At 43.9% G+C, this 14,357-nt stretch overlaps 1 protein-coding gene across 3 annotated transcripts in view; it reads right to left on the bottom strand.

Moving 5' to 3' along the window:
- Positions 1–14,357, bottom strand: part of OXSR1 (oxidative stress responsive kinase 1) — an 83,469-nt gene that overhangs the window by 50,861 nt on the left and 18,251 nt on the right. The window contains exons 2-3 of one of the 3 annotated variants that reach the window (XM_065744988.1): positions 12,026–12,138; positions 2,336–2,444 (exon numbers count right to left, since the gene is read on the bottom strand). In XM_065744988.1, coding sequence (XP_065601060.1) covers positions 2,336–2,444; positions 12,026–12,138 — 222 coding nt within the window. Of the gene's footprint in view, positions 1–2,335; positions 2,445–2,764; positions 2,791–12,025; positions 12,139–14,357 lie in introns of those variants that run through there. The other 2 variants (XM_065744989.1, XM_065744990.1) reach the window with 2 other exon arrangements.

Below are 14,357 nucleotides of genomic sequence, written 5' to 3'. Positions count from 1 at the left end.
CCTAGGATCATTGTCAAGCTTTCAGGGATGAAGCCAACAAGTTTAGCCAGAGTTTTCCGCATCTTCTGGCATTTTATAGTCTTCACTATTGAGCCAAGAGCAGAATAGCTCTATTTTTTCAGCTTCCATTACCCTTCCTCTAGAGTGCCTAGAAAATCAAGTCTTCCTGAAGACAGCCTAAGATGCCTGCAACAGTCCTCGTATTATCCCCAACTTGATCCCATTTCTTGTCTCAACTGCAACTTAAGGATTCTGGAAAATACTATGACATCAGATCTAGCATTGCTGATATGAAGATTTACAGCTTTCTCCCTCAAAGAAGTTGTTTCTACAGCACCTGAGATAATAAACCTTCCCTGACCCTGTGAACTAGGTGGTAACTTGAAACCAAACCACCCCAAGTGTTTCAGTATTTTGACACCTAGAAAGAAATCCAACTCCAAGGAACAATACTATACAAATCAAGCAGCTCCTGAACTGGAAGCCCTGGATGGGGAGCAGAATAAATCCCTTATGATTCAGGTGGAAACTGTTAGAGACCTACTACTCCACCTGGACTGCCAGGCCCGTAGGGTCAGATGGGATAGACCTAAGGGAGGGAGCACTGGTGGGGGGTGACAGTGACACTTTCCACCATCTATTAGCATTTCTGGTCAAGAGGAGAGGTCCCAGAGGATTGGAAGCTTGCCAACATGATCCCCACCTCCAAGAAGGGTTGCAAACAGGATTTGGGGAACTACAGGGCTGTGAGCCTGACCTCGGTGCCAGGAAACATTATGGAGCAGATCATCCCAATGGAGGATCACACAGTCTGTGTGGGACAACTAGGGGCATCAGGCCCAGCAATCATAGGTTCGTGAAAGGCAGGTCCTGCTTGACCAACCTGATCTCCTCCTATGCTCAGGTGAACAGCCTGGTGGATGAGGGAAAGGCTGTTGATGTGGTCTACCAAGATTTCAGCAAAGCTCCCAACACTGCCTCCCACAGTATTCTCCTGGAGAAGCTGCAGCCCATGGCTTGGACAGGTACACTCTTTGCTGGGTAAGGAACTGGCTGGAGGGCCAGGGATACCAGCTGATGCTTGGCAGAACACAAGCCAGCAGCATGCCCAGGTAGCCAGGAAGGCCAATGCTATCCCAGTTTGTGTCAGAGACCACGTTGCCAGCAGGAGCAGAGAAGTTAATCACCTCTCTGCACTCATCACCCCGAGTTCTGTGTTTAGTTTAGGGCCTCTCAGTCCAAGAAAGACACCAGGGCCCTGGAGCATGCTCAGAGATGGGCAACAGTGCCATGAGGAGTCTGGAGCACAAGTCTGATGGGGAGTGGCTAAGGGAGTTTGGAGAAGGCTCAGGGGAGATCTTACTTCTCTCCACAAGTGCCTGGACAGAAGTCAACCTCTTCTACATAACTAGCAATAGGACCAGAGGGCCTCAAGTTGCAACAGGGAAGATTCAGTCTGGATGTCAGGAAATATTACTTCTCTGAGAAGGTGATCAGGTGCTGGAACAGCCACTGTCACTGGAGGTGTTCAGGAAACATTCAGGTGCTGTACTGAAAGACATGGCTTAGTGGAAACTATTGCTGATGGGTGGATGGTTGGACTGAATGATCCTCAGAGGTCTTTTCCAACCTTGGTGATTGTATGACACTGCCCTCCCTCTGTAAGGCCAAAGACTGGCATTATAGCAGTCCTACTTTGAAACAGAGGTGATTTAAGTTCTTCACAAGGGCAGCCAACATGTAATTAAGTTACATCAATAGACTGGCTAATTACCAAAAAGCTATCAACACCATACTGGTCTCCAGCTCCAAGTGAGAAACGGGCAAGCACTCAGCCCTGCAAGACAACTGCTAACATCACAGTCCCAAGGATAAAGCTAGTGGGAATGGCTAGGCTCAGCAGAGATGCTTGCATACACCTCTCACTCAGAAGTTTATCCTAAGGTCACGGAAGAGGATGAAGAATGGAATATGAGAATCTCCAGTGCAAGGGTGGTGTTGTTTCTGTTGTCTGGAAGTTGAGGATGGTTTCAACTACTACATCTGTACCCGAGTTCCTTTTGTCAGTGTCTGAAGTCACATTCTTCTATTTTCAAATACTCAACTGAATCATTCAGCAGTCAAAACATATACAAAATAATTCCACGAGATACTGTCAAATGTACAAAATAGGAGTCAAAAAAGGCTACCAGCCTGTGCTGAGTGGGTTGAAGTTAACATGCTTGAATGACAGTGCTTAACTCAGAAGTAGGAAAGAAATCTGGCATGAAAACAAAAGAAAACACTGGTTAACTTTTTATGCTGCCTTTCAGGATACAGAAATTGGACCACTCACCTCCGCTAAGTAACTTCATCACCAGCCAAAGCTCATCTTTCACCACAAACGATGTGTAGTAAGATACAATGTTGGGGTGGTGGCACTGACTCATCGCTTGAATTTCTTTCTGCAAAGAAAAAAATAAATACCAGCAGTTGGTCTCAATTATTATTATTCCCCCACCCCAGTACAAAAATTATCTCCCCCCAAAACACAACATCCAAGGAAGGTCAGAAGAAAAAGGATACACCTGGGAGCTAATCACAAAAACACAAACTTTTAATGCTCAGCTTGAAGCACAGAAGAACCGAACTTGAAGTTATTTGAGGATGCTCCACCTGTCTATCTCCCTAACAGAAAGCAAAAGTGGATTGAAACCCTCTTGGTGACAGCAATAAAATGATCCTGAACACCTGTTTTCAGCTACAACAGAACACTCCTGAAAACTCAGCAGTGTTACCTAAGCAGCTTATACCACCAGTTTCTTTCAGTGATCCATTACACAACAGATGCTTAATCGGTCAAAAACTATCATTTGGATGAGAAAGGGAAATATTTGCCTCTGGGAGAAAAGGGTCTCTCATCCCTAATGCTTCTTCTCAGCGTGAAAGCAGATGGCTCAGCTCACTCAGGTTGAGGGCACAAAGGACAGCTACATCCTTTGTTGTCCAGAAAGAATAGAAAATAGTTTGGAATTATAAAGTAGTTGGCTACTACAGATGGAGTGCAATAGTGAATATGTTCAGATATGAAACTGTCTGAGTTTCGACCACGCATTCATTTATGGGTTAAGGGCTGAGGTTTCACAAAGGGGGAACAACATGACAGGAAACGCTGAGCGACTGCTCATTATGCAAGTACTAATAACTAGGTTGGACAAAGCTTCACAGTTTCTTGATTGCCCCACAGACAAACCACCCATTAAGCCAAGCCTGGCATCCTGCACTACCTGGCTGGACATCAGCAGTGCAGCCAGGCAGGTAACCTCAGCCAAGAGCCCCAGTCTGCCTGACTGTAGCCTCCAGCATGACCCATACGTTCCCTGATACCTGAACTGCTCTCAAAGACATCCCTTTGCTGACCACTTCTCACAGCCCCACACAGGAGGAAGGAGAGCAAAACCACCACACACAGTCACACCCCGATCCCTTCCTCCCAAAGCACCAAAACACAAGAGGATGCTCTGAGGACTCATTCATGCCCAGGAATGTCTCCACAGACCTCATCAGTTCCTTTCCTATCCACGTACAGAGCTCCACATGTGATTAAATACAGCATAAGAGCACACTGCTTCCCCATGGTACACAGCTGAAAGTCACAGCTACACAGAAACACACTGGTATTCAATAATCCCATTTAATGCTGCTTTTCAGAGCAGGTGTTTTTGAGGAATCAAATGCAGTTGGTTCCTCTTTCAGATCCCCCAGTAGAAGCACCAGCTTTCCAGGAAGTTCCACTAAGAAGATTAAACAAAAATTCTAAACAGGAAGGGATATTTGAAGAGCAGGGGAGTAGGCCACTGAAGTCAGTACAGCATACACAACGACTTAAAAACCACTCTGTGAAAATAAATACAGCCTGAAATAATATCCTCTGCTTATTCTGACTGCTCTAGCTCTCTTCCCTGCAAACACTTGCATGTGTCAAGCTATTTTTCAAAAGAGGAAATAAATGAGCACCTTTAGAGTTTGCTAATGGCTTTCAATTAGGTTTCTTTACAAAGCTGGCAATAAAAAGCTGCTTTTATGTCCTTGCTTCCAGTTTCTGCATGGGGATGGGTGAGAGCTGAGCACCTGGATGAACATAGGTCAGACTCAGTGACTGCTTCGTGCCCTCTGCCACACTCGTTGCACAAAGCCTGGTTGCATAGAAAGCTGTCTGCAAGCAGCCACTGCAACACTACTGATTTGTGCAACCTCTCCAAACTCAGCTTATTGAGCTCAGAGTTTTACACTCATTTGCTTACACTGGAATCATATTGAAATTGCTCACATCCCTTGTTAAGGGCTCCATAAATCTCACACAGCACCTGGAAGTACCATTTCATTTAACAGTTTAATTTTAAAACTTCATTGTTTTTTTAACATGCATGCAGATGTTTAATGTCTGACAAGTAGAAAAACACATTGACAAATGGCACCAGAGGATAAAACAAGTGGAAAGAAGCAAGCAGGATGTTGCACTGCCAGTCCTTCCCCAAAGCCAAGATCCTCAGAAACGATCTAGTGTTGCTGGTCTTAATCTTACCTCAGTTAAACCTCTCAAAATATTTTGAACAGCCTCTCTGGGAGATCAAGAGAGTGGTTAAAAAGATAGACACGTTACATATTCTATAGATTAAATTAATGTATCCCACTGGAGTTCAGGGGACAGCAAGATAAAGCCTGGACCAAGTTTACTTAAACTAGGTCTGGATCAGATCAGATCTCTAATACACCACTTACACCATTTTGTAGTAACAAAATGTCACAGAATCACTATTTTACCATTTTCCAAGAACTTCCTCTCTTGCACATTACCACGCTCTGCTCCCCAGGTTGGAAATAACAGTTGAAGAGCAAAAAAAAAATTTACATTAGTCATAAGCTGCAGTACACAAAAAGGAAAAGGGAAAATAAATGATTGTGAGCTTTATCTATGTGACAAAACACCATCAGCTAGTGGATCTGTAGTAGCAGATTAAGCCAGTTCTTAGCACAGCAAGGCTCTGAATAATTAACTGCAACCTGGTCCTCACATTCCAGCATTTTCACACTGTTACCAGAAGTAGAATCACAAAACTGAAGGGGCTGGAAGGGACCTCAGGAGACCCCTCAGTCTGTGCTTAAAATCCTTCCTCTGAACTGAACCAGTTCTGTCCCATATACAAATCTGTGTTACAGCACTACAAATGCAGGGACTAAAGTGCTGCAGTTAAGGAGTCTCAGCGAAGAATCACTGGGGAGCTCTGCTCAGTATACTTACAGAAAGAGAAGGAGGGGATGGAATGTAGCCATGGTCCTTCTGTGTGCAGGAAGCACAGCTCCAGTAGTGGTGCCAAAGTCTTTCAGAGCATTCACTGCAGAAGTGCTCTTCGAACACTACAAAGTGCTATCAGGTAAATGGTTCCCATCCCATCTTCTGCTAGAAGACACTGCTTCCCCAAATCACATAAAGCTTCCCCAAACCACACAAAGAAACAGCTGAATTATAGCTGTGTTGCCCACACTTTTGCTACCATCTGAACTACGTTGGAAAACTAATAAAATCCTCATCAATTTTTACACATCTGTCACAACGTCAGTGCTAAACACTGGAATTTACTGGGGCTACTATACACAGCTTCTGAAGTAGAAATGTTTTATTCCTGCTCATCATTAGTGGATCCTCAAACTAGCTTCAGCTCCAGCTGCTGGTAGACAGATATTACACTCAGCTGCTTACACACACACACCATGCTAAATCCCTTCAGTTACTAGACACAGCCTTACTGCCAATTCCCCATTTCCAGATCCATAAATCTGACTGCCTTCTGCTCAGCTACGGAGAACAAATAACTGATAAAAACATGTCTAGACACAGGCTACGTTTTGGAGATGGTTACATGCTCACCCTAGGCTAGATATTAAAAATAACTGTACTGTCAAACAGACTGGAGTTTGCTATAAAGGCCCCCATGTCTTCCATTAAGGGTTCTAATGAATGTTTGCAGTCCTTCTGCAGGCAATAAAGGAAGCATTTCAAGGCTTCTGAAACACTAAAAAAAACCAAACCAACACTGTAAAGTATAATTTAGAATAACAAGAAACCTATTTACCTCTGCTAAGTCAGACACACTTCTGGAGATCTGCTATTTTGGAAATACATCTTGTATTTTATTTCCAACACATATTTCCAAAATATTGTATCATTTGGAAATTCTGATACAAATTCCCTGTCCAGATCACTCAGTTCAACTCCTTACCTCAAGGCATGGAGAAAGACTGCCACAACTGAAGAAGGATTAGACCAGCCCACCCAGAGCAACAGAGGAAACTGTTACACACCTAATTTTGAAATAGATAAGTGAAGCAAACTAATGCTGTGACAAGTTGTCCAGGAAACAGCTTCAACCAGTAAAGTAATTAGGATTTCTGCTGTTGCTGCTCTGATAACTGTACAATCAAGCAGTACAGCAGCTTCAAATCTTCTGCACAACTGCAGCCTCACCATGAAAGAAAAAACGAGTGTAAAAGAGCATAATGAATAACCACACAGAGGCTGTGTATTACATGTTGAACTATCTGTCACTGACACACGAGGACACTTTTCTCCCTTGGAGCAATTGTAAAGGTCCTGAGGACTGAAGTGGAACTATGATGGCAATTCCCATAAGATGAAAGACACTGACGAGAAGTTCGTATGTCTACAGCAGTCTGCTCCTTTGTTCCCATCAACCTTATGGTCGAGTTAATCCACTTGTAGGAACTGCTGCCAGATCAAAGCCAGTTCAATATCCTGTCCAAGTCTTCAAAAGAAGGTATAAAACCCTATAACAAGCAGTTACAGATTTATCTGCCCAGAGGGGAGACTCCTGACTAAGCCCAGGCAGTTAACATTTGGCCGATGCTTTAAACCAGAGGAGTTCATAATCCCTTTTTTTAAATCCTATCTAATTTAACCTTCTCAACTATAGGTTGATTTATTTAATCTTGTGCAATTTTTGATCTCCATATTACTGTCAGCAAGCTCCCCAGGCAGATTCCATGAAATTCAGAAGAACATATATTTCTATTGTAGTTAGATTTGTTACCCTCAGCTTCCTTACCCTCTGCCCACAGGAGTGGAATAATGTAGTACCCTCACCTCTCTCTTTTTATGTACAAAACTTGTCATGTTCACCTCTGGACTCTGGCCACGTCTCCCAAACTTGTCTTCTACTGAATCGCTCTGGGAACTGCAGAGCCAGCAGTGCTCCCTCAATTGGGAAAGAAAGACTTATCTGAAACAGCTCTGCAGAGAAGGATCCGGGGGTCATGGCAGACAACAGGATGGCCATGAGCCAGCAGTGTGCCCTTTGTGGCCAAGAAGACCAATGGAATCTTGGGGTGCATTACAAAGAGCATGGCCAACAGGGCAAGGGAGATGGTCCTCCTCCTTAATTCTGTGCCCTGGTAAGGCCAGATTTAGACTACTGTGCCCAGTTCTGGGCTCTCTGATTCACAAAAAAGACAGGGATCTCCTACAAGGAGTCCAGCGGAGGGCCACAAAGATGATAAAAAGCCTGAAGCACCTCCCATGTGAGGAAAGGCAGAGTAACCTGGGCCTGTTCAGCCTGGGGAAAATACAACTGAGGGGGAATCACATGAACGTTTATAAACATCTAAAGGGAGGTGGGAGGCAAATGGATGAGGCCAGGCTCTTCTCATTGCTGCATAGCAATAGGACAAGTAGTAAGGACCTGAAATGTGAACATCAGAAGTTCCACACTGACATGCAGAACAGTGATGGAGCACTGGAACACGATGCCCAGAGAGGTTGTGGAGTCTCCTATGGAGATATTCAAGACCCATCTGAACATCCACCTGTACGACCTATTACAGGGCACCTGCTTTAGCAGGGGGGTTGGACTCTCTCTTAAGGTCCCTTCCCACCTCTACAATTCTGCCATTCTGTGAAACAGTCCACAGGTTATGTTCCTCTTTGCTATTCAGCATTCCCACCAACTGCTAAATAGAGAGAAATCCTTGCTTCTCCAAAAGCAAGGAAAAATCCATGTGGATGAAAGAAAGCTAACCCTGCTTTAGTTGTATGAAAATGAAGCTGAGCCTGATGGACAGAGAAGAAAAGTAAGACCTTTAATTCTATACAAGAAGACATCTGTATAAGAACAAAGCTTGAGGCACAGTTATTCTGAGGCAGCTATTATGCCTCAAGGACAAGCAACTGCAGTAACTACATTCCATATAGGAAAGTAGGGAAAAGAGCAACACAGCAGGGAACATTCAGCTGTGAAATACAGCACGAGTTGGCTGTTTTCAACAAATGTAAGTAGCAATTCATGTGCATTTATCTACAGTTTGTTGCAAGACAAGTAAGAAGTGGAACTGAAATAACAACTAGAGAAGTCTCAAGACCATTAGCAGCCTGATAATCACCATATCTGACGAGCTCTCCTTACATGCATACTGTACTTAGCTTCCAGATTAACTTCATTGGCCTTATAGGGAAGATCTCTCAACATTTAATGTTCAGGAAAAAAGAAAAAGAATTGAAGTATTAAAATCAATTAATGAGTATTATCACCTGATTTGGTAGCGAGGCTAGAAAGAACCACATCTCTAAATACCATTATGTCTCTCAGTCTGTGCTCTTTACAGCAATTATCATTCCATCTAAAGACCCCAATGGCCCCAACTTGGTTTGCTTAGTGCAACAGTATCTCTCCTTCCTAAAACTGCTCCTTTCCATACACTGTAGCAGAAATAAATCAATCCATTGCAGTAACCTAGAATGTCATGCAGCATTTGCAAAGCATGCAGGTTATCCCTGACTGCCCACACTGCTTGAGTGTACGTGGAGATACCAGGATCAAAATCAATACCTTTAATGAGTCAAGTCTTACTATTGAACCAGCTTAATCACTCTAGGCAAGGCATCTCCACAAGATAAAAGGTGCTCTATATTTCCTTGTCTCCAAACACCTCTGATGTACTGTAGAATTAAAAAAAAATAGAACAAAACAAGAACAGATTTTAAGTTAGATCTCTCCCTCTCTACATCACTGTTTGATGGCCGAGCACTGCTGCAACATGAGAGCATTGATTTACTGCCTGAGGGACAGAACAAAGTTTCCCATAAGCTGACTATTGTGTTCAGATACCCTCAATGCAATAGAAGGATAATGCATCTAATAAAAGCCAGAGTTCGTGCTTTTAACAGCATTAGGGTAGAAGAGAAAGGAGAAAGGAAGGAGGAAGCACAGCACTAGCACAGACTCACCGTGTTCTTCTTTGCACTTCTTAAAACTATACTCCATAAGGGCTTCCATTTATGAGCTTTGGAGAAAAGAAATAATCCTGCAATAGTAAGTGGAAGCTCAGAAAAAGGCAATTAAACACATCTAGGAAACGGCCATGATGGGAGACTATAAGACTGAAAACCTTGAAAATATTTACTCTGGAGAAACAGCAGATACAGAGACAAGATTGAAAAGCATGGAAGAGCAAGGGAGGTCAGGAGCTTCTGTCTTTCTGACTCTTCCACTGAGATATAGCATTCCATAAACTGAAATCCAAGACAAATCAAGGGAAAAGACTCTTTCCCACAAAACACATCTACCTTGGTCACCCCTGCCCCAGGAAGCTACAGCAGCTCAAAAACAACTACCTCCTACCACCCTGCCATTATTTTAAGTCACTGAACTTGCATTTTTGATAAATTTTCGAGAATAATTAAGAGATCAATTTAAATCTGGTTAAATAAGAGCTCAACTGTTACATGTCAGAACAAGAACTTGTTTCATGAGAGATTATCCCAAAATTGCCCAGAGCTCGAGTCTTGCATTTCCCTCTGAAACATCAGGCACTAATCACTTACTTGTGTTTCTCAAATCAGGCTTCTAGGAGGACTACAGGCTTGGGCAGCACAACTGAAGACATGGCACAGAGGCTCATTTCAAGGATCAGATTAAGAGTTTGTCTTCAGAGGTATGGGGAAAAAGGGAATCAATCAGGCTACCACATCAGAGTGAAAGAGAAGGACTCGACCTTCTGAAGGAGCTGTATGATGCTGTCAGAATAAAATCACACCGAAGGACAAGATTGACTGGATTTGGTTGGAGACCTGCTTACCATCAGGTTCTCTTCACTTTTGCACATGTCACTACTAAAGAGGTTATTTTTACAGGCCATGCCCAGGTTTGTCTGTTGGAGCCACATAACACGTGTGGCTGACTACAAAAAGCTACTAGGCAAGTCATGAAGAGTCCAACAGCAGGTACAGAAAGACTTGTCTTCATCCCAGACATCTACATCTCAAAATAGCATTTGTTAGTGTCTGCCTTCTCTACAGACCTATAAAGAAGCCTGCAGAAGGACCCACACTCTATCTGGTAACAAAATTGGAAACTGAGACCTGACAATAGCCCCTCATTGCAGTCCTACCATAACAAGAAAAATCACTGTGAGCAACAGGTCAACTAGAGATTTAAAATATGCAATTAGACATACTTATCTAAAATTACATGCCAAGTCTCTGCAGCATATCTTTCTGAGCCTAACCCTTTTAGCTGGAACTGGCAATTACTCAAACGCTAACAATCTCAATTAGTTGATTGTGACAATTCTGTCTGGCATACTACTGAGGCACAGAAGTAGAGATAAGCCACATAAAAGACTTGAAAAGAGTACCAAGGGACAGTACTCAAGAAAGAAAAACTGACTGTAAAAAGAGAAGCAATCCGCAACCCCCATGCAAACAACAGCTGTAAGAGAGCTTGAATGCAGGTCATTTTAAAAGAGAGTCCTACACACAGTCCTTCACAAGCACATTAAAACTTGACAGCTTGAATGGAGCCTTTCCACTTCACAACAGCATATTTGTAGATACCTACCATGATAAAAACAGCATTAGTCACTGTATGGAAACTGGAACTGTAGCTGAAGTGACTTGCTGAGAATTACACATGTGCAGAACTAGCCAGGACACCTGCATTCTGTGTCTGCTCTGCTTTCCCCACTGTGATCACCAAAATCAGCATCTGGGTTAATGCTACAGAAGCTGCCAGGATGCAAATGGAAAGACAAGAAGGATTAAGGGACTCCTGGAGAGTTGCTTTAAAAGGAAAAGTGGTATAAGACCATCTCCCTGTCTCACCTCAAACCCTGCTGATCACTATTTACAATGGAAAGCTTTGTCCAAGAGATCTTTCATAGCTTCAGTGCTGTCACCGTGTTCATAGGAATGTCTCTCTCTGTCTGGCTTTAAAAATGGGACATTCTCCGATTGAGATGAATGTGAAGGCTGCTGCACTAGAAACACCAGTTCTCACACACAGCATAGCAGGAAAATCCCATCAACATACAAGCCTGATAACAGAAAGCAAATGTTAGTTACCATGGCTACCTGCCTGAAGTTTTTTTTCCATTGAGAAAACCTTCTGAGGGATACACCAGAAGAATAGTACAGAGCTACAGATCCAGAGGAGTCTACCTCCCATCCTGAACTGAGAATCAGTCAGTTTCCATAGGGAAACCCATAACACACGAGTGATCCTTCGAGTGACATCAGTACTATTAACACAGGGGGGTTGGACTAGATGATCTCTAGAGGTCCCTTCCAACCCCAGCAATTCTGTGATTCACAAGTGAAGGAGACAATGTAAAGAAGTGCAGTACAGGAAGAGAAGGCAAAACCACCCCCCTAAATTGTAAGGTTCCTGGAAGCACTTAGCTTTCACTGCACAGCTCTTGTACAGGCAGCTGGGCTTTACACTTGCATATGAACCCCATTCAAAACAAAGGGATTACACAGAGTGCTTAGCTCCAAGCAACAGCTTGAAGTTCTCCAACAACTGATCTTTTTAACATTTTTCTAAGGACTGTGTCCTACAACCAGGGCATTTGGACTGCCTCTAGCAACAGTCAGGTCCCCCCAGCCCACCTCAAGAAAGGTCCTTTAAAGGCACTCAGCAAGCAAACAGATGATGTTAGCAGAAATACAATTCACCAGACCATTTTGGTTGCATACCAGGAGTTCATCCATGCTCGTCTGACACTTCTCGAGATTGATCCGTTTAATTGCCACCTTCTCCTTCTTGGGAACACAGAAGGCTGCCTGCACCACAGCTGTCGCTCCGCTCCCTGTGGGTGAGAGAAAGAGATGGTTAACATCGTCCTATGGGACTCCTGCAGGAAGGAAGGCAGGTGAGACAGCAAAGAGGCAGCAGAGTCAGGTGACAACCCGGGATAGCCCACCCATGGGCACTGACCCCTTGGACTCCACACTCAGCAGCTCAGCTGCAGCACCACAGAGCTGGGCAAACCCAGCACAAACAAGGGGGTCTTCATGAGGAACCACTACAGCTAAGCAGGAAAAAAAAAATGCTCCAGTTTACTTGTAACAGAGGACTGAGTCTTCTAAAAGAAAAGCTGCTGAGGTCATGCTTTTAACCTGATGTGTTCACCCAGAGTGTTGAAACAAGCCATACTCTTTGCTACCAGCACTAATGACATTTTTCAAATAGTTTTATGTACTAATTCTCTTTCAGCTCCCCTCTTGTTTTATGCAACAGCACGAGGCAGGCTTCGTTCAAGCCTGTTCAGCTCCAGTTTTCAGCTAGTGGCACAATACTTTGGTATTTGGGTTGAAAACCTCAACCAAAGAATGTTTGAATTCCAACAGGGAGAAAACTGTCATGTGAAGCTGTTCAAACTGGTAAAAGCAGGCACAGAAGTTCTGGATTTAAACTGCTCAGTAACATCACATCCTTTGTCCAACAGAGAGATGTAAATCACCAAAGTGATCACAGAGCCATACTTAGGAGCCCCCAGAAAGAGCTGCAATGTTTGCATCTCAGCAGTAAGACACCTTGTTGCTTTGCTTTCTACCCTGATCTTGATTCATCAGATTTGCTCACTTCAGTGGAAAGGAGTCAATTCCAGAGTAAGAAAAGCAGTAGGATAAGAAAAAGCTCAAGAATTTCCTATTGCCTATATTTTATGAAAATACTATGGAAAAATAAAACAACCCTACAGATATTGTGTTCATTAAACTGGGCATAACTCTTGGACACATTTGGGCTGAGGGAGAACATCCATTCAGCATTTTGGCAGAAAACACTTGTTCTAGGAGGTTCTCCCATTTCAACACTACACAACCTACCTCCTGATTCTTCAGTGCAGATCAACCACAGCACTTCTGCAAACCATCTCTCTAGGACATTCAGATAAACCAGGGGCAAGAGCTGGCAGTCTCCATGCAAAGGCTACTGAAGCTCTCTGCAGCAACCATCTCACAGCAAGAGATGCCAGTTCACAGCCAAACTCAAACACTGAGTGCCAGGTTGGAGAAAGAACTTGAAATCCAATCTTAAAAGGAAACCTGCTCCATCCAAAGTCACGCTGGAGTAAGTGACAAAGGTCTGAACTTGTTCCCCTAATCTTCAACCAGCACCCACTCACAGGAGCTTTACTTTATATACACAGAATGGTAAGGCTGCTCAAGCTGTGCTGTGTCATGAACCAAACGGGGTTTTAAGAAGCTCAAGACAATTTGTTACTTGCAATTTTTTCATGTTGAGGGACTACTCCAAGCAAAGTGCAAAACAAAGCTACCTGGAGATGCTCAGGTGGAAGAAAAGCACAACATGGGCAACAATAGTTACCAGGAACTTTGAAACCAGGGGCAGGTCGTGCTTGTCCAACCTCATCTCCTTCTATGACTGGGTGACCAGACAGGTAGATGAGGGAAAGGCTGTTGATGTAGTCTACCTGGACTTCAGCAAGGCCTTTGACACGGTCTCCCACAGTATTCTCCTAAGGAAACTGGCAGCCCGTGGTGTGGACAGGTTCACTCTTCTCTGGGTGGAGAACTGGCTGGAGGGCCGTGCCCAGAGGGTAGTGGTTAATGGAGTTAAGTCCAGCTGGCGTCCTGTAACGAGTGGTGTCCCCCAAGGGTCAGTTTTGGGGCCCATCTTGTTTAATATCTTTATTGATGACCTAGATGAGGGAATTGAGTGTACCCTCAGTAAGTTTGCAGATGACACAAAGCTGGGAGGATGTGTCAAACTGCCTGAGGGTAGGGAGGCCCTTCAGAGGGATTTGGATAGGCTGAACAGCTGGGCTGAGCAAAATGGGATGAGGTTCAATAAGACCAAGTGCCGGGTCCTGCACTTTGGCCACAATAACCCCATGCAATGCTATAGGCTTGGGGCAGAATGGCTTGAAGAATGTAGAGAGGAAAAGGACCTGGGGGTGTTGGTTGATGCTCGGCTCAACATGAGCCGGCAGTGTGCACAGGTGGCTAAGAAGGCCAACAGCATCCTGGCCTGTATTAGAAATAGTGTAGCCAGCAGGAGCAG

This window comes from Cyrtonyx montezumae, unplaced genomic scaffold, assembly GCF_038088225.1.
Source record: "Cyrtonyx montezumae isolate F1298 unplaced genomic scaffold, pur_monq_1.0 scaffold_32, whole genome shotgun sequence".
In the NCBI taxonomy this organism is placed as follows: domain Eukaryota; kingdom Metazoa; phylum Chordata; class Aves; order Galliformes; family Odontophoridae; genus Cyrtonyx; species Cyrtonyx montezumae.
This window is presented reverse-complemented; position numbering and strand designations above follow the sequence as displayed.